The 17,755-nt window shown below is 48.8% G+C and overlaps 1 protein-coding gene and 1 long non-coding RNA gene across 2 annotated transcripts in view; one reads left to right on the forward strand and one right to left on the reverse strand.

Annotated features, from left to right (window-relative positions):
- Positions 1 to 4,688: 4,688 nt before the first annotated feature.
- LOC130543669 (uncharacterized) lies at positions 4,689 to 5,549 on the reverse strand. Its single transcript, XR_008959167.1, has 3 exons — positions 5,311 to 5,549; positions 5,154 to 5,224; positions 4,689 to 4,833 (listed from the first exon to the last, which is right to left on the reverse strand). It is a non-coding gene; the product is annotated as an uncharacterized LOC130543669 (long non-coding RNA).
- Positions 5,550 to 12,783: 7,234 nt separating this feature from the next.
- LDLR (low density lipoprotein receptor) overlaps positions 12,784 to 17,755 on the forward strand; it is a 34,171-nt gene continuing 29,199 nt past the window's right edge. Inside the window, exon 1 of the mRNA XM_026481436.4 lies at positions 12,784 to 12,997. Within this exon, the coding sequence (XP_026337221.1) occupies positions 12,931 to 12,997 (67 nt within the window). The 5' untranslated portion in view covers positions 12,784 to 12,930. The remainder of the gene's footprint in view (positions 12,998 to 17,755) is intronic.

Here is a 17,755-nt window from a genome sequence, read left to right on the forward strand (position 1 = left end):
ATCCTGAAATGGTTGTTTTTGAGAACTCTGTCTAATTTTATCTTTGCCTTTTGGGAGTGCATTTGCAAAGATCCTTACTCCATCAGCTTGGAAGTCCACATTTTTTGGTTTTAATGGCTTTGACTTTATTTTAATAGATTTGAATTTAATGTTTGCAGAAAATCAGCTCACTGAACCCTTGATTTCAGGATATTCAGGATGAGGGCAGTTTAAAAATGAGTCCCTTGACGGGGCGCCTGGGTAGCGCAGTTGTTAGGCGGCTGCCTTCGGCTCAGGGCGTGATCCCGGCGTTCCGGGACCGAGTCCCGCATGGGGCTCCTCCGCTGAGAGCCTGCTTCTTCCTCTCCCACTCACCTGCTTGTGTTCACTCTCTCGCTGGCTGTCTCTCTGTCACATAAATAAATAAAATCTTAAAAAAAAAAAAAAATGAGTCCCTTGAGAAGAAAAAATGTACCACTGGAATTTTGGTATGACAGGATGTCTTAGGATAAATGTATTTGTATGATCTAGTTCATTGGCAAATGGCAGCAAGATACAAAATAATATTGAATTATTGGACACGAGTTAATGTATTTCATGCAGAATCTAGAGTTGGTGCCACACAGTGTTGGAAAATAGCTCCTCCTGTGTTGTTGCTTTAGTATGTGCCATACCTATGTCCAAGGTCACCTCATGGCCCAAGATGGCTGCTGGTACTCCATCTATCCAGTCCACCTTCCAGCCATCGGCAAGGAGGCAAGGGGGAAGAGTGAGGCCCACACTACCCCTTAGAGACCCACCCTGGAAACTGATAGATCACTCTCATGCCCCTTGGCCACAACAGTCAGATGGCCACACGTAGCTGCACTGTGAACCCAGACATGCAGCCTTGCTTTTAGTGCCCGTGTGCCCAGCTGAAGTTACGGACACACAACTTGCTTGGTGGTGGTTATCCCCAGTTTGCAGATGAGAAAACCGGCACAGAGAAGGGAAGCATTTACCCCAAGACTGCACTGCCAGTCCCAGAGCCACTATTTGTCAAGCATTGCTCACCTTCCTCCCAGATCAGGTGGTTGTGGGTTCCAATCCTGACCCAGCCACTTCTGGGCTATGTGACCTTAGGCAGCATTCTGCACCTCTCTGAGCCCACTGGGAGATAGGACATCAAAAGGGACTTGGGAGGGTTGTACTTCCTTTTTCAGGCATTTCTGTATTTTCAATGGTAACAATAAAAAGGAAGATAATTTGGGGGGCACCTGGGTGGCTCAGAGGTTGAGTGGCCGACTATCGATTTCGGCTCAGGTAGTGATCCTCGGGGTTGTGAATTTGAGCCCTGTGTTGGGCTCCACGCTGAGCTGTGGCATCTGCATGAGATTCTCTCTCTTGCTCTTCCTCTGCCTCTCCCCCCACTTGTTCTCTCTCTCTCTCTTAAATAAATAAATCTTAAAAAAAAAAAAAAAGTTTTTAGGCAAAAAAATGAAGGCAATCAGTGGGAGCTGGTGTTTGGCAGAACATCTACATATGGTGACCCAGGGACACGTGGAGCATTATGAGGGTGAGAGGTCAGGGCTGCAGGCCCCCTGGCCTGGCTCCCACATTGACCTTGGCCTAAGGTCATAGAACCAACTTGGTTCTTGTGTGGACACTGGCCCCGAACCAGGCACCTCCACCAGCCTGAACTCCTGCTCCGGGTTACAGATCCTGCCTGCCGCCTCCCCACCCCCCAGCTGGCCTTTGCTCTCAGCACCCATCTATCTGGACAGCCCTTTCCCCTCCATCTCTGCCCTCCGGCTGATGCCTTCCTCCCCCATTTCTCCCAACATCCCTAACGGGTGGAGGACTTCATTCTTTGTTCCCATTTCACAGATGACACAGGTGAGGCTCAGAAAGGTGAGGCACTTGCTCAAGGCCACAAAGATCTGAACCCAGGTTTGGGAAACACGAGTCCTCGGGGGCCAGGACCGGCCCTAGGTCTAGAGGAAAGGCCCTGGATCTAGGAGGTGAAATGGCTCTATGGAAAAGGTAGGGAGTTGAGCAATGGGGGACAGACCTCTGTGTCCCCAGAGAGGCACAAGAGGGCTCAGGAAGACATGGTTGAGGATGTGCACGGAATGGCTCAAGGCTGGAATGTCATGGTCAGCGCATGATGGGAAGTCCCTGACGCAGCTGGGACTGGGAGGGGGGCAGTCACGAAGAGTGTAGACCCAGCGCGCCTGGCTGGCTCAGTCGGTGGTGCATGTGGCTCTTGATCTCAGGGTCATGAGTTCAAGCCCCACGTTGGGTATAGAGTTTACTTTTTAAAAATAAGTAAAATCTAAAGAATAAAAAGATCATAGACCCTCCTAGATGACAGATGGCCACAACAGTATCTCCCTTCCCACATCCACTTCTAGAACCTTGCAACTCCCCTATTAAATCCCTTTGGATATGGAGTCTGATACTCCTTTCCTGGAGTTTGGCTTGGGAACTGCTGATAACCAGTAGAATCCAGTGGAGGTGACACTGTGTGACTGCCGATGGTGGGTCATACAAGGCACCACAGCTCCCACCTTACTCACCAGAAGACTCACTCGGAGGCACTAGCTGCCTGGAGGCTGCCATGTTGTGAGGAAGCCAACACAGCCCATGCTGAGCGACCACCAAGACCACGTGAGAAGAAAGAGCTGGCCGGCCAACCCCCAACTTTTAAGGCTTGAGTCCCTAGCTGGGTACACATGCCCGGCTGAGCCCTTCCCATATTCCTGGCACATTGAAATCATAAGAGGGAACGAAAGTGATTGTGTTTTAAGCCACTCGGCCGTGGGGTGACTTCTTATTTAGCAACAGTAACTGGAACACTCTAAAACAATTTTTCAAACATGGGTATAATTGAGATCTTTAGAGCCTTGTTGAAGACAGAAAATCAAGTGCACAATGAAGTGTCCAGCGAGGTGCTTTTTTGGACGCAAACAGGATCCTAACTATTGCCTCTGGACCACGTCACTGCCACATCACTGTTTAGAGAAAGGTCTCTCAGGGTCCAGGGATCGAGCCCCATGGTGGGCTCCCTGCTCAGCAGGGAGTCTGCTTCTCCTTCTACCAACGTGCTCCATGCTGGGCATGGAACCGACAATAAGTCGATAAGTAAGTAAACAAACAAATCTTTTTCTCAGGAATTCCTCATATGGAAATTATTAGAGTACAATCAGAGAACAGGTATCATTTCCATTGTTTGGATGGGAACAAAAGTGCTAAACAAGGCAATGGCAACACGCGTTAAGGTTCATCCAAAAGATGGACATTATATCATTAAACATCATATCAGGGGCACGAGAAAGGGTTTATATATGACACAAAGAGGGGGAAATGGGCTACAAATGGTATTGATCAGTAAAATTCGAGTTAAGTCTATAGTCTAATTAACTGTATTGTACTAATGTACTAATGTTGATTTCCAGGTCCAATAAAGTACTATGGTTATGGAAGATATGTAATATTACCTACCATCGGGAGAAGCTGGGGGAAGGGTCCATGGGACCACTCTGTACTGTTTTTGTAACTTTTTTAAGTCTCTAACTATTTCAAAATAAGTGTTTTTAAAAATGTGTCAGTTAGGAAGTCTGCTATAACAAATATCCCCATTGTCTAAGGAGTTTATATCAATCAAAGGGTGATTTCTTTTCTTCACACGCTACCGGGTTGTGTTACACAGGGACCCGGGGATATGGAGGCTCCAACTTGACATGGGCCTCTAGAGTTGCCAAGCCAGGAAAATGACACTTAGAGCTTCTCCCTGAAGGTGACACTTGTGCCTAATGTCCTTGGCCACTACTAGCTTCACTTGGGGACAAAAGGAGCAATCCTTTTTTGGGCCTGGAACAAGTTTAGTGAGTACCACACTGTGCAAAGAAAATAACCCCATTTCATAAAGATTTACATTATATCTATCTATCAGTCGATCAATCGATCAATAGATAGTAGATGGCCAGAATAAATAAATATATATACAGTGATGATCTTGAGTAGATTGTCGATGTCTCCTCTTGGTAATTTCTAAATTCTAAGTTTTCTACTTTCTAAAGTTTTTACATTTAACCATGTGCCGTAATCCAAGATAATGGCCAAAATGGATGGAATTTAGATCGACCTCAGAGGAATAGTCTTAAGTAGGAGATGATGAGGATGAGAATTTGAGGAAGTAACACCAGTGCTTTTCTAGCCCCAGCCATTTGTGATTTCAGTTTTAATCTCAGAGACATTTTATCAAATGGGATTCTTGTTTACAAATGACATAAACCCGCCTGGGTGCTTTCTGAATCAAAAGGACTATGGGTCCTGGATTCCTAGCCTGGCTCTGGAGTCAAAGTCCTGGGCGTGAGAATATGACTGGCCAATTCCAGGTCACATGCTCACATTCTTATGCAAGGGATGCTGGGAAAGCTAATAACTAGGCTTTAGAATTTCAAAAATTGGAGCTGGGAGAGAGATCCATAAATGCAGGAACAGAACAAGGTTCAGATGCTGAATAGACAAAATAAAGTTGGGGGAAGGGGACCATGGCTTGAAAAACCGGAGATCAGCTCTACCACCAGCTTGCTACTTGACCTTGGGCAAACCCCTTTCCTTCTCTGTGCCTCCATTTCTTGGAGGGAAGCCTGAGTGATTTTGCCTATATTCGCCTATGAAACAGACATTTTATATATTTTTAAAGATTTTTTTTTATTGGGGTGCCTGGGTGGCCCAGTTGGTTAAGTGTTGGCCTTCAGCTCAGGTCATGATGGGATCGAGCTCCATGTCTGGCTCTCTGTTCAGCGGGGAGTCTGCTTCTCCTTCTCCTTCTCCCTCTGCCTGCCGCTCCCCTTGCTTGTGCTCTCTCTGTCCAATAAATAAATAAAATCTTTTTAAAAAGTAATAAAATTCAGTGAACGAGAGGCGTCTGGGTGGCTCAGTTGGCTAAGCTGCCGACTCTTGATTTCAGCTCAGGTCATGATCTCAGGGTCATGGGATTGAGGCCCCAGCTGGCTCTGCACTCAGGGCAGAATCTGCTTCTCCCTCTGCTCCCCCCCCCCCATTCTCTCTCTCTCTCAAATAAATAAATCAAATCTTTAAAAAATAAAAATAAAATGGAGGTTAAATGGTGCAGCTGCTGCAGAAAACAATACGGAGGGTGTTCGAACAATTAAAAATAGAATTACCTGGCGCCGGGCTAGCTGAGTCAGAAGTGCCTGCAACTCTTGACCTCGGGGTTGTGAGTTCAAGCCACGACCTGGGTGTAGAGATTACTTAAATAAACTTAAAAAAAAAAAAAAAAGAATGAAACAGAGCGCCTTAATTGCAGGTGGCTAGCAGTACCCTGTAGACAGGAGTGATGTCTCCCCGCCGCCCACTGTGACCCAGGACCACGAGTCCGTGCAGCCAAGGAGGACAGAGCCTGGATTCCGGGGTGTTGGGGTCGCCGAGCACCCTAACACATGGAGTGGGAACAGCAGACAGGTCTGCGGGGCCCCTGCAGGGATTCTAGTGGGTTTTTTCTCCCTGGATTCCCATGGGTTCCTGGCAGCCAGGGTGTGGGTGGCCTGAAAGAAGTCTAGGAGGCCGTGCCGCCCTTGACTTAGATCGCGAGGCAAAGGCTCACCCAGGCTGACGCAAGAAGATGTGGGAGCCAAGGTCGCACGCGTGGCTTGGAGGAGATTTTCACAATGTTGGGGGTTTTTTTCCCCTCATTTATTTATTTCCCTTCCCTCCCTTCATTCCCTCTTTCCTTTCTTCCTAGTTATTCTTTCTTTTCCTTTCTTTCTTTTATATTTTTAATCATGGCAATAGCAAAATACACAAAACATAAAATTTACCATCTTAACCATTTTAAGTGCACAGTTCAGTGGCATCAAGGACATTCACATTGTTGTGCACCTGTCACTACATCGGCCTTCAAAAGATTTCCCCCTTCCCAAACTGCAACTCTGTCCTCGCTAAACACTAACTCCCCACCCCCCACCCCCTCCCCCTGGTACCCACCATTTTCCTTCTGTCTCTATAAACCTGACTCCTCTAGGGACCGCCTATAAATGGAATTTGTCCTTTTGTGAATGGTTTGTTTCACTTTTTTTCTTTCTTTTTAAAGATTTTATTTATTTCAGGGGGGAGGGGCAGAGGGAGAAGGAGAGAGAATCTCAAGCAGACTCCCCGCTGAGTGTGGAGGCTGACGTGGGGCACAATCTCATGACCCTGAGATCATGACCTGAGCCGAAATCAAGAGTCAGACATTCAACCAACTGAGCCACCCCGGCGCCCCTCGTTTCACTTTTTTCTTAACCACCTAAGCAGTAATTCACGAATAGGACACATCCTGGGAAGGTGACAAACCTCACAGGACACAGTGAAAGACACTTTCCCACTCGCCTGTGCAGATTGGAACCCAGGGCTCTTTGTGTCCCCAGATGTAACCACCTACTTTGGACAGTCGGCGTGCAGGCTTGACTGGAGTCCCAGCCTCCACCCATTTTCGCTCGTGCCCACAACTGTCAGTCAATCTCGGTTCCTCAGGAGTCACAGACATTCACGGACACAGTCTGCTCTTAGCAATGCAGCTGACGTGACCGTGTGGGCGGGGAGACGCAAGCCCAGCTCTGCCACCAGGGCCTTGTGCCTGGGAGGCCTCACACACCAGGCCTTCGTGCACCGACTGCTGGTAAAGGAAGGCCTGGTCTTGGCCTTCGGGACCCCCATGGCGTCTCAATCCCACCTCAGGTACCTTGCACCTGCTCTTTCTTCTGCCCACATCGCCCTTCCTTCGGCCAGGTCCTCTTTGTTATCCCAGCCTTAGCTTTAATGTCCCCATCCTCGGGGAAGCGTCCCTTCCTTCCTCAGCTCAGCTCAGCCCCGCGGTGTGAGCGACGCTGCTAGTATTGCCTGTCTTGCTCTAGGTGGTGCTTACACAGGTGAGTACACATAAAATCAGTCTCTGGTGGGACACCTGGTGGCTCCGTCGCGAAGCGTCTTCTCTCGATCTCCACTCAGGTCTTGATCTCAGGGTTGTGAGTTTGGGCTCTGTGCTCAGCGAGGAGTCGGCTTGAGATTTTCTGATTCTGTCTCCCCCTCTCCCTCTGCCCCTTCCCCTTGTGCTCTCCCTCTCTCTTGCTCAAATAAATAAACAAATCTTTTAAAAAGTCCATGGAGGTGAATACATAAGGCGTGTGCACTTCCTCGCATGTGTGTTATATCTCAGCTTTAAAAAGTCATTAAAGAGGCACCTCCCTCACTAGCCACTCCTTTTTGTATTATCGCGAATTTGGTTATGGAAAAACACCTCGTTGATTTGTTTCGTGCTATCTCCTCCACTGGAACCTCAGCTCCTGGAGGGGTGGGATCTTTGTTTTGATTCTGTGGCGTCCTCAGCACCTAGAACGTTCCTGGGACAGAGTAGACACTCAGGAGAATTCTGTTGAATGAAGAACAAATACAAGGAAATGGAGACCCAGAAAGAAGTGATTTGCCCAGGGTCCCAGAACTGACGTAACTGAGATGCCGAGCTGACGTCCCACTTCTCACCGGATTTCCCATAGCTGTGAAGCTTTCCAGTATCTTCCAGATCATTCCAGATATTTCAAAACCATTCAGAAAACTCTCCATTTGAGGGCAGGTTGTAAACAATGCACTTCACATGGAAATACTGTAGAAACCATGACGGGGCAAGGACTGTTCATGACCAAACTTTTCATTTCAGGATTCATGTGGATTCATAACCGGTGTGTGAGTTAAATATAAAGTATAACCGAAGAGGTGTAATCCCTACTCCTGCCAGCTCTCCCTGCCCGCACCTCAACCCTTGCCCAGGCCTCTCTCCCATCTTCATCCCATGACCTAATTAATGAGTCATCAGCCCGAATTACCACTTGGAGCCTGATGCTCTCGGCCTCCATGGCCTCAGATGCTTCTGACTGCCCTGGAAATAGTTTCCTTCACTCGAAGGGCATGCCAAGGCCTCGGGTGTCCATCCTGATTTCACCCAGCCTCCCGGTGTTCCACACATGTGCCCCACCCTTCAGCCAACCTCTCTGTCTCCACCTCACGGCCTCTCCTGCCATTTTCAGGCAGTTTTAGGTTGACAGAAAATTTGAGCAGAACATGCAGAGGTTTCCCATATACCACTGCTCCCCACACAGGCGGAGTCTCCCCACTGTCAATCGCCCCACCAGAGGGGCGCGTTTGTTACGATGGATGAACCCACACTGACACGCCATTATCACCCGGAGTCTGTGGTCTACATTACAGTTCTCTCTCCTTGTGATACATTCTTCGAATTTGGACAAATGTATGACATGTATTCTATAACGTTAGTAGAATAGTTCCGCTGCCCTAAAAAACCTCTGTGCTCCACTTATTCATCCCTGCACCCCGCCCGCCCCCGCCGCCATGACACCTGGCAACCAACCACTCATTTGTTTACCTTCTTCATAGTTTTGCCTTTTCCAGAATGTCACATGCACAGTTGGAAGTATACGGTCTGTTGTTTATTCGGACCACCTTCTTTCCCTTGTTAATATGCATTTATGGTTCCTGCATGTCTTTTCATGGCTTGATAGCTCTTTTTTTTTTTTTTTTTAGTAGGAATATTCCATTGGCTGGATGTATCACGGTTTATTTATTCAGTTACCTGCTGAAGGACATCTTGGCGGTCTCCAAGTTTGGGCCATTATGCATAAAGCTGCTATAAACATCCGCATGTAGGTTTTTGTGTGGACATAAACTCTCTTCTCATGTGGGTAAATATCAAGGAGTGTGATCGCTGGATCATATGGTAAGAGTGTGTTTACTTTTCTTCCGAATTGGCTGCACCATTTTGCATTCCCACCAGCAACACCCGAGGGTTCCAATTTCTCCGCATCCTCACCAACACTTGCGATTATCTGGTTTGGGCTTTTTAAAAATTTTTATGATAGCCATCCTCATGGGTTTGAAGTACGTGGCATCTCGCTGTCGTTTTGATTTGCATTTCCCTAATAATTAGTGATGAATATCTTTTCATGCCCTTACTGGCCATTAAAAAAAATTTTTTTTTAAAGATTTTATTTACTTATTTGAGAGAGAGAGTGTGAGAGCACAAGCAGAGGGAGCGGCAGGCAGAGGGAGAGAGAGAAGCAGGCTCCCCGGCTGAGCAGGGAGCCCGACACGGGGCTCGATCCCAGGAACCCGGGATTATGACCTTGAGCCAAGGCAGACGCTCAACCGACTGGGCCACCCAGGTGCCCCAACTGTTCTGTTTGAAAGGCTCTATTCTGTTTGAAAGGCAAGACTGTCAGCCCAAGATCAAAGTTGAGTTCTGAATTATCAAAATTCCAAACAAAGCGGAATTCCGAAACAGTGCATCTCTGATACGGCAGCCACGCCAATGATAATTTGTCTTATTTTCACTTATTTATTTTACCCTTACCACAGCTAGGCTCTGGAGATAGAAGCAATGGTGTCAGCGCTCACGTGGCTAATGGGTGCCTTGTGGAGATAACTGATGGCCCAACAGAGTCAGGTCCTTAATCACACCAATTGGAAGGCACTGAGGCCCCCGTGATTGCTTCCCTTCTCTCTGCACACTGCTGGGCCAAAGGGCAGGCTGCAGCTGCCATGGTTCACGTCTGCCAAAAGGCCAGGCCCCTCTGGGCAGAGGCCTATTCTGGTCTGATCCTCCTGATGACTTAGAGGTAAAAACCAGGACGAGGCAGGCTGTCCGTTAGATTGAGGACCGTGCAAGCCAGGCCACTTTCAAATGGAATGGATTTCGTGGAAGGATTTTTGTTTGTATGTTTAGAAAATGAACATTTGGGGCGCCTGGGTAGCGCAGTCGTTAAAGCGTCTGCCTTCGGCTCAGGGCGTGATCCCGGCGTACCGGGATCGAGTCCCACATCGGGCTCCTCTGCTATGAGCCTGCTTCTTCCTCTCCCACTCCCCCTGCTGTGTTCCCTCTCTCGCTGGCTGTCTCTCTGTTAAATAAATAAATAAAATCTTTAAAAAAAAAAAAAAAAAAAAAAAAAAAGAAAATGAACATTTATTATTAGATTGAAAGTGTAATACAGATTTCTGAAAATGTGACAGTGAGAATACTAGCATTAAAAAAAATTTTTTTTGAGGGGTGCCTTGCTGGCTATTGGTAGAGCGTGCGACTCTTGATCTTGGGGTTGTAAATTTGAGCCCCATATTGGGTGCAGAAATGACTTAAAAAATACAATCCTCAAAAAAAGGGGCGCCTGGGTGGCTCAGGCGGTTAGGTGTCTGTCTTCTGCTCAGGTCATGATCTCTGGCTCCCTGCTCAGCTCCCTCTCCTGCTGCTGCTCCCCCTGCTTGTGCTCTCTTGCTCAGACACTCTCTCTCCAATAAATAAATAAAATCTTAAAAAAAAAAAATCCTCAAAAAGAAAAGAAAAGAAACTTGTGCTAAAAACAACCTGAATTCTTCACTGGCAATATTACATAACAATTTCCATGGATTATTTTTTAGTGCCTTCAAGGAAGAGGTCTTTCCTGAAAGAGAGAAAAAAAGGTGCAAATCCACATATGGTCTTTATTGTGTGCCAAGCGTGGCTCCAATCACTTTGCACATTTATGTATTCATTTACTTCTCACAACAACACTATGAGCTAGTTGCAAATGGGGGCTCTGGTCAGTAGCAGAGAAATTGCAAACAGCATGACTCCATCCTTAAGGCAAAATATGACCATCTCCATGCTGGCCAGGGACAGAGGGGCCTTGCAATTTCCACAGGCAGGTCAAAGGGAGACCCTGTCCAGGCCAAGGCATCCCCAAAATATTCTTTACTGAGCTTTTATGGCTCTTTTCCAGGCCTCCCCTTACCTCTCTGAGGAACTAGATTTGAAGACATAGTAAGCTCCTTCTTGGTAACATTTTCCAGCCGTGCTGGGGAGAAGGGGCCTCCTTCCACCACATGAATAAGAGAAAGCTGGGCTCAGAACAGAAACTGAGCTTCTTAGGCGTAATTTTTCTGAAGGGAAACAAAACCTACTGCTCTTAACTGACCCTTCCCCTGCTCCCCAAAAAAGTAGCATATGGTATTAGGGATGGACTTTGACGGTGACATTCATATATGTGGCAAAAACTCCCAGACCTTGCCCATCCTTACAAATTTTCCCAGGTGAAGGGTGCCTGGGTGGCTTCGTCAGTTAAGCGTCTGCCTTAGGCTCAGGTCACGACCCCAGGGTCCTGGGATCTAGTCCCGCATTGGGCTCCCTGCTCAGCATTGGGCTCCTTGCTCAGCATGGGGCTCCTTGCTCAGTGGGAGCTTGCTTTTCCCTTCTCCCTGTCGCTCCCTCTGTTTGTGCTCTCTCTTGCTGTCAAATAAATAAATAAAATATTAAAAAACAAAACACAAATTTTCCCAGGTGATTGCTAATGATCTTTGACCCCCACACGCAACCTGCCAAGTAAGGGAAGCAAGCATTATTTCCTCCCCTTTCCACGTTGGAAAAGCTCATTCACTCACTCAGGGTCTGCCTGATTCCGAAGCTGGGGCTCTTAACTGCTCTTTCTTACTCTGGATTAATCACCTTTTCTTTCCCCCCTGAGGGTTCAATTGTCCCCTTTCTGCCTCCTCTCAGGGTTTTCCCCATAAGCCTGCTGAGAGGTTAGTACATTCTGCCAAGCTCAGTCTGTAAAACCTCAGAGAATGCTGCTCATTCCTGGGGGACCCCTCCAAGACTGCCAGACCCTTCATGGGGTTCAGGCAAGATTCTCACATGTGCCTTTTTGGCAAGGGGCCTTGGAAACTTCATGAATCCCAAAAGAGACTCTGATTTTTTTTTTTTTTGAGATTTTATTTATTTATTGACAGAGAGAGAGCACACACAAGCAGGGGGGAGCAGCAGGCAGAGGGAGAGGGAGAAGCAGGCTCCCACCTGTGCAAGGAGCTGGATGTGGGGATCTATCCCAGGACCCTGGAATCATGACCCCAGCCGAAGGCAGACACTTAACGGACTGAGCCACCCAGGTGCCCCAAGACTCTGATTCTTAAAAGCTGCTCTCCATCAGCCCTATGTGATTAAGGCAATAAGGTTCAACTCTAAAAGCTGTTTTGGGGGCGCCTGGGTAGCGCAGTCGTTGACCGTCTGCCTTCGGCTCAGGGCGTGATCCCGTTGGTCTGGAATCGAGTCCCACGTCCGGCTGCTCCGCTGGGAGCCTGCTTCTTCCTCTCCCACTGTCCTGCTGTTTTCCCTCTCTCGCTGGCTGTCTCTCTGTCACATAAATAAATAAAATCTTTTAAAAAATCATAATAAAAGCTGTTTTGTTTTGATGTTGCTTTGGGGAGAGGAAGCAGCCTGTTTGTTCAACATCTTCTCCTAAAAGAATAAATCAGTATTATGTCCAGACCCGGATCAGATCAATTGATCTTAGAGATGTTTTTGCTGGTATCCATCCAAGTGCTGGATCCCACAAAACAAGATCACTTTGGGGCTGAACGGTTGTGAAGATTTTATTTAAATTCCTCACCTGTTTAGACCAATTCTGAAGACCCGGCTCAAAACTACATGGGATTAAACTCAGTTAAAATCCATATACGATTCCTAGAAAGGAAAAGGCAAGTAGAGAAAGGAGGGGGTAAAGTTTCCGACATGCCTAGTTTTTCCTTCGGAGGCAGAGGGGAGATAGTCATTAGCCTATTAGATGATTTGGAAGAGAGTTTTGGAACAGACTGGAATCCGAGTCAGGGCTTCACGGGTTAATTTGCCCTTGTCACATCGGCCGTTCGAAACTCCTCCTCTCGAAACTCCTCCTCCCTCAGTGAGGTGAAGATATTCGAATATCACCCCACCGTAAACTCCTCCCCCTGCGAGGAAACTCACATAGAAATGCTGCAAATGACTGGGGCCCCGCGTGCATTTGCCGCCCGAGCTCTCGAAGCCCGGGTTTCCTGCACTGACTTTACGGACCGAGGCCCGGGCTGGCGCCTTCGCTGGCGGAGGCTGGGAGCATGAGACCCGCGGGCTGGGGGCTGTGCTGGGCCGTCGCCCTGCTCCTCGCAGCGACTGGGGCGGCAGGTAAGGCTGGCTCCAGGCACCCGCGTGCGGTGGGGTGACCCCCCCAGAACTCGGGGAGCCCCTTGGTAATTCTGGGAGCTGCGGAAAATGACCCCATCCTTGTGAGATGTGTGGGAAAATGGCACGAAGTCCTTTCCAAACGGCTGGAGGGAGTGTTGAAGGGATTGCGAGGTGTGGGGATGTGGGGCAGTCATGAGAAGAGGGGTGAGGCCTTCCCTATAAGCCTCCGCCGGATGGGGGGACCCCCGTGTCTTCCTCAGAGCGGGACACGGGGCCCTCCAGCCCTTGTGAGACGGGGACCCCTCCCCACCGAGTTGTTCTGGGGTGAGGGTTACCAAAGCTTGGGGGGCGGTCCCTGCGGGCGCCCTCGCGTTCACCCGCGGACAGGAATGCCCCAGGCGGCTCAGGTGGCTTTGTAACGCGCTAGGGCTCCAATGGAGCCCCGGGTCCCACGCAGAGTTTGCTTGCGGGCACCGCACGCGCGCTACTGCCGGTGGCCACCGCCTCCAGCCCCGCCTCCGGCCCCGAAGGCCAGTCCCCGAGCTCCCATTGGGCGCGATTGGAACACGCGAGCCTCGAGCCACTCCCCTTGGCCAATGGGGGGCGGTGGATGTGGTTGGGGGCGCGCGGGGCGGGGCTCGAGGTGAGGCTGGAGACTTATGCAGCACCTGGTTCAGGTGAGGCGGCCGTCGGGCGTTCCCTCGCGTCCCTCCGGGGTTCCTGTCACCAAGCAGGCAACGCGTCCCGGGCCCCCGGAGTCGCCTCCGCGAGCCTGGGCGAAGTGCCCTCCGCGACCTGAGGCGAGCCCATTTTGTCCTGGAGGCCGCCCTCGCTGCCCCGACCTGGGTGGAGTTCACCTACGCGCCCCCAGGCCACCCTCAGGGGGCCTCGATTCCATCCGGAGCCGAAACCTGGCCTCAGAAACGCTCGCCCCTCCTCGGTCGCCAGTGAAGGTCAATTCCCGGAGATCTTCCACCTGGGCAGGGACCGGGAGGCGGCAACGTGGGACGGATCCCTCAGGGTGGCCTTTTTTGTTCAGAAGCTCTGCATGGGTTTAGTTGAGCTGTCCGCATGATGATGTTTCCTTTTAGGGGGGTTCCGATTTAGATTTGGTGCAGAGACTAGCTGGTGCACGATCCTGAGTTATCCCCCGGCTTTGAGTGAGTGGCCAGAGGCATTTGACCTCGCCCTGGATGTGAGATAAACGGTTCTTTTCCTACTTAGAACCTGAACAGCGCCTAAGAGAATTGGGATTATCTGATAACAGGATTGCAGGAAACTTTTTTATTGAGGGGAGGGGAAGGGCGGGGCGGGGCGGCTTAGTGTTTGGGGAGCTTTGAACGCTTGGAATTCCTCTCCGTGACACATCAGTTTTCTCTGGGGGGAGGAAGAGAGGATGATGCCATATGGCCGAGGGTTATTGCGGTAACTCTACCACCCAGTTGTGTGAAGAGGAGGGACTGTGGCTTGTCAAGGGTGTTTAATTGACTTGTATTTCAAACGCTGATTGACTCCATCCCTAAGAGGAAATAATGGCAGTCAAGTCTTGAGCAAGATAAGTCGCTTACTTTAGTTTCCGCTCTCTTTGGGGTTCTGATAGAACTGCAGGAGGAGGAGTTTCTGGAACCGCCAGTGTGACCTGGCTGGTTAACCCCTGAAGCCCTGACTCGGATTCCAGTCTTGTCCAGAGCTGCTCCAGGGTCAGCTGCTTGATTTGTCCAATTTTGGTATCCCTTGATGAGCTGCGGCCCCAAAATTGGCAATGCACCTCCTGAAAGACCTCTCTTTCGATTCTCTCAACTCTGATTATTTCATCCCTAAAAGGAACTAATGATGGTGACATCTTGAGCAAGATGTGTTGCTTTACTTTGGTTTTCTCTCTGAGTGGCGTCCTATGTTCTCAAGGACACTCAGAGTCCCGCCTGGTCCCCAGACTCCTGAGAGCTAGCAGTTACTTCTCCTCTGGTGTTAACAGGATGATGTATATTTGTAGCAGCCCTGGCTGCTCCCGCGTGCGCCTTCGCTGTCTTTAAAGCATTTTGGGGGGTAGAGGAGGATGGAATTTCTTATTCTTTTTCCTTGGAAATGGGAGTTGCTGGAATCTGGACTGGAATTGCAGGACTGGAATGCTGGAATCGCTTCACTTAGCCATTTCAAAACCACTTGTGTGCGGAGTACCATGTTTGCCCAGGGCATGCCCAAATTCAGAAAAGTGGAGCATCTCTCTAAGAGGTGTGTCTCTTTTAGCAACATGCTCCAGGGAGATTCTCTGGTCATTGCTGGGCATACTTTTCTTCCAGGGCAACACTGGAAAAAGAACTTTTTTTGAGACCACAGACCTTTAAGGGGAATTATGTGGATCATTCTGTCTTTCCGGATATTCCTGATCTTATCTGTAGGGTTCCTCCTTTGATAAGGTCCAAATCTAGATGCCTTTGTGGCTTGGTGTTTTGATGGCCCTTCATATTCCTTGTTAAGTACATTAATAGCACCGACACTTTCCCTGGCTGTCAAGTACAAGAGATTTGTTGATAAGACACTGTGGAGGTAACCAGCAATGAACAATCACAGAAACAAAGGAGATGACAACAAGTCTTCCGTTGAGATCACCTGGTTTGGAAAAACACACTGGTAAATTGATTTCTCATTCGTATTCAGCTGAGTCTGTTAGCGCCAGCCTTTTTTTTTTCCCCCAAGAAAATGATTCTGTCTATAATTCTGACTTTCCTGAGCAACAACTGTGTTCGGTAGCATGGGAAAGAAAACATCGAAAGCATTTACCACCTCATTTGTATGCTGGAGAAAAAGCAGAACTGTGTATTCTCCTTTTCTGTTTCGATAACCTTGTTCCTGGCTTGTCACGTGTGACAAGAGAGATTTGGGCACTGGGGGGTGTGGGTGTGTGCGGTTCCTGTGTAATTTGCGGCATCCCCAGCGTGAGGGGATACGGGATTGGATCAGGTGCTCCAGTTTGCTTTTACTGGAATTCAAATGAAACTGACAAGGAAAACACACATCTCGCTTCTGCAACAGGGAGGAAGCCCGGAGGTTTCTTTGGGCGGTGGTGCTTCGAACAGGACGGGTTCTGTCCCCTTGCTCAGAACCGTGTCATCTGCTGTGGGGACAACCATCTGATGTCCTGTCACTCAGCTCTTGCTGTGCCTGATCCCTGTCCCCAGTTCCCACTACCAAAGCAGTGGGATTTATTACTGTCCCCACTGACTGTTGCCTGGCTGCACCTTAACAGTAAAATCCATTAGCTTTTCATTCAAACATTGTCCGCAGCGGTCGGCCAGCTATTGGATGACCTGCCCTGATAAAAAGTTAGGGTGGGGACTTCCTGTTGGTGAGATGTTCAACCATCTTGGGCTAGCAAATATTTGGAGAGCTGTTTCCTGGGCAAGACGTGATGTCCAGGGAAGGGGTTTATTATTCTTTATCCCTTTTTAAAGGGCCTTAAGGTGTTATTACTATTTCCAGTCTTTCCGGTGGCACGTTTTGTTGGTAAAATAGGGCTTTGTGCAAAGGTTCGGGAGGCCAGAGCATCGGATGAGTGGTAATGGAAGTTGCCATCCCCTTGGGGAGAAGGTAGGACAGAAGCTCCTCCTCCAAGATCCTCACTGCGAATGGCCTTTCCCTGAACTTCCTTTTTAATTTTTTCTCAGAGTCCTGAAATTCCAATTGCTTTTTACCCACCCCGTGTGCCAGTCGTGAGAAGTGAGTCATATCCGGTTGTCGGCACAATTGTGATTCAGCTGTGAGTCAGTGGGGTGTGGGTGTGCTGTGGAAACAGCTCCGGGGGACTCCTCCTGTTCAGACCAGTAGTTGGGCATTTCGATTATCAGTCTGTGTAACCACCGCGCATTCCAAAGCTCAGCATATTCCCTTCTCTCCTATTTTTTCTCTCTTACTCATTCTCCTTGTCACCTGGGCTGTCCGCAGTGGCCACCTCCAGCCTGGCCTCCTTGTAATTCAGCTTCCTGCTCCTTTGATTCTTCTAAGCCCTCCTTGTATTTCCTTCTCCCTCTCTCTCTCTCTCTCTCTCTCTCTCTCTCTCTGTCTCTCTCGTTATCACGTCTGTTCTCCTTTCGACCCCCTCAGAGCTCTGCTAATATCACCTGACTGGTTTCCTGACCGTTGGCAGGAGCACGGCACTTGCACTTTGAAGACCCGGACTTGGTTGGCTTTTTATTTATCTTTCAAATTTTCTTTAAGTAATCTCTACACCCATTGTTGGGCTCGAACTTAACGACCCTGAAATCAAAGGTCGCATGCTCTTCTGACAGAGCCAGCCAGGTGCCTCTGTTTGCTTTTTAAAATGAGGTACAACTGGGGCATCTGGGTGGCTCAGTTGGTTAAGGGACTGCCTTCTGCTCAGGTCGTGATCCCGGGGTTCTCCCTAGCCTGCGTCTCCCTCTCCCTCTGTCCCTCCCTCCCCTCCCCCCAGCTCATGCTTACTCTCTATCCTCTTTCTCCAATAAATAAAATCTTTAAAACGTAATAATAAAATAAAATAGCTTTTTCTTTTTTAAAGATTTTCTTTTTAAATAATCTCTACACCCAATGTGGAGCTTAAACTCACAACCCCGAGATCAAGAGTTGCATGCCCCACCGAGGGAGGTGGCCCAAGGAAGCTAGTTTTTGTGTTTTTTTTTTTAAGATTTTATTTTATTTATTTATGTGACAGAGAGACAGCCAGCGAGAGAGGGAACACAAGCAGGGGGAGTGGGAGAGGAAGAAGCAGGCTTACAGCAGAGC

Source organism: Ursus arctos, unplaced genomic scaffold (genome assembly GCF_023065955.2).
Source record: "Ursus arctos isolate Adak ecotype North America unplaced genomic scaffold, UrsArc2.0 scaffold_14, whole genome shotgun sequence".
NCBI classification, from domain to species: domain Eukaryota; kingdom Metazoa; phylum Chordata; class Mammalia; order Carnivora; family Ursidae; genus Ursus; species Ursus arctos.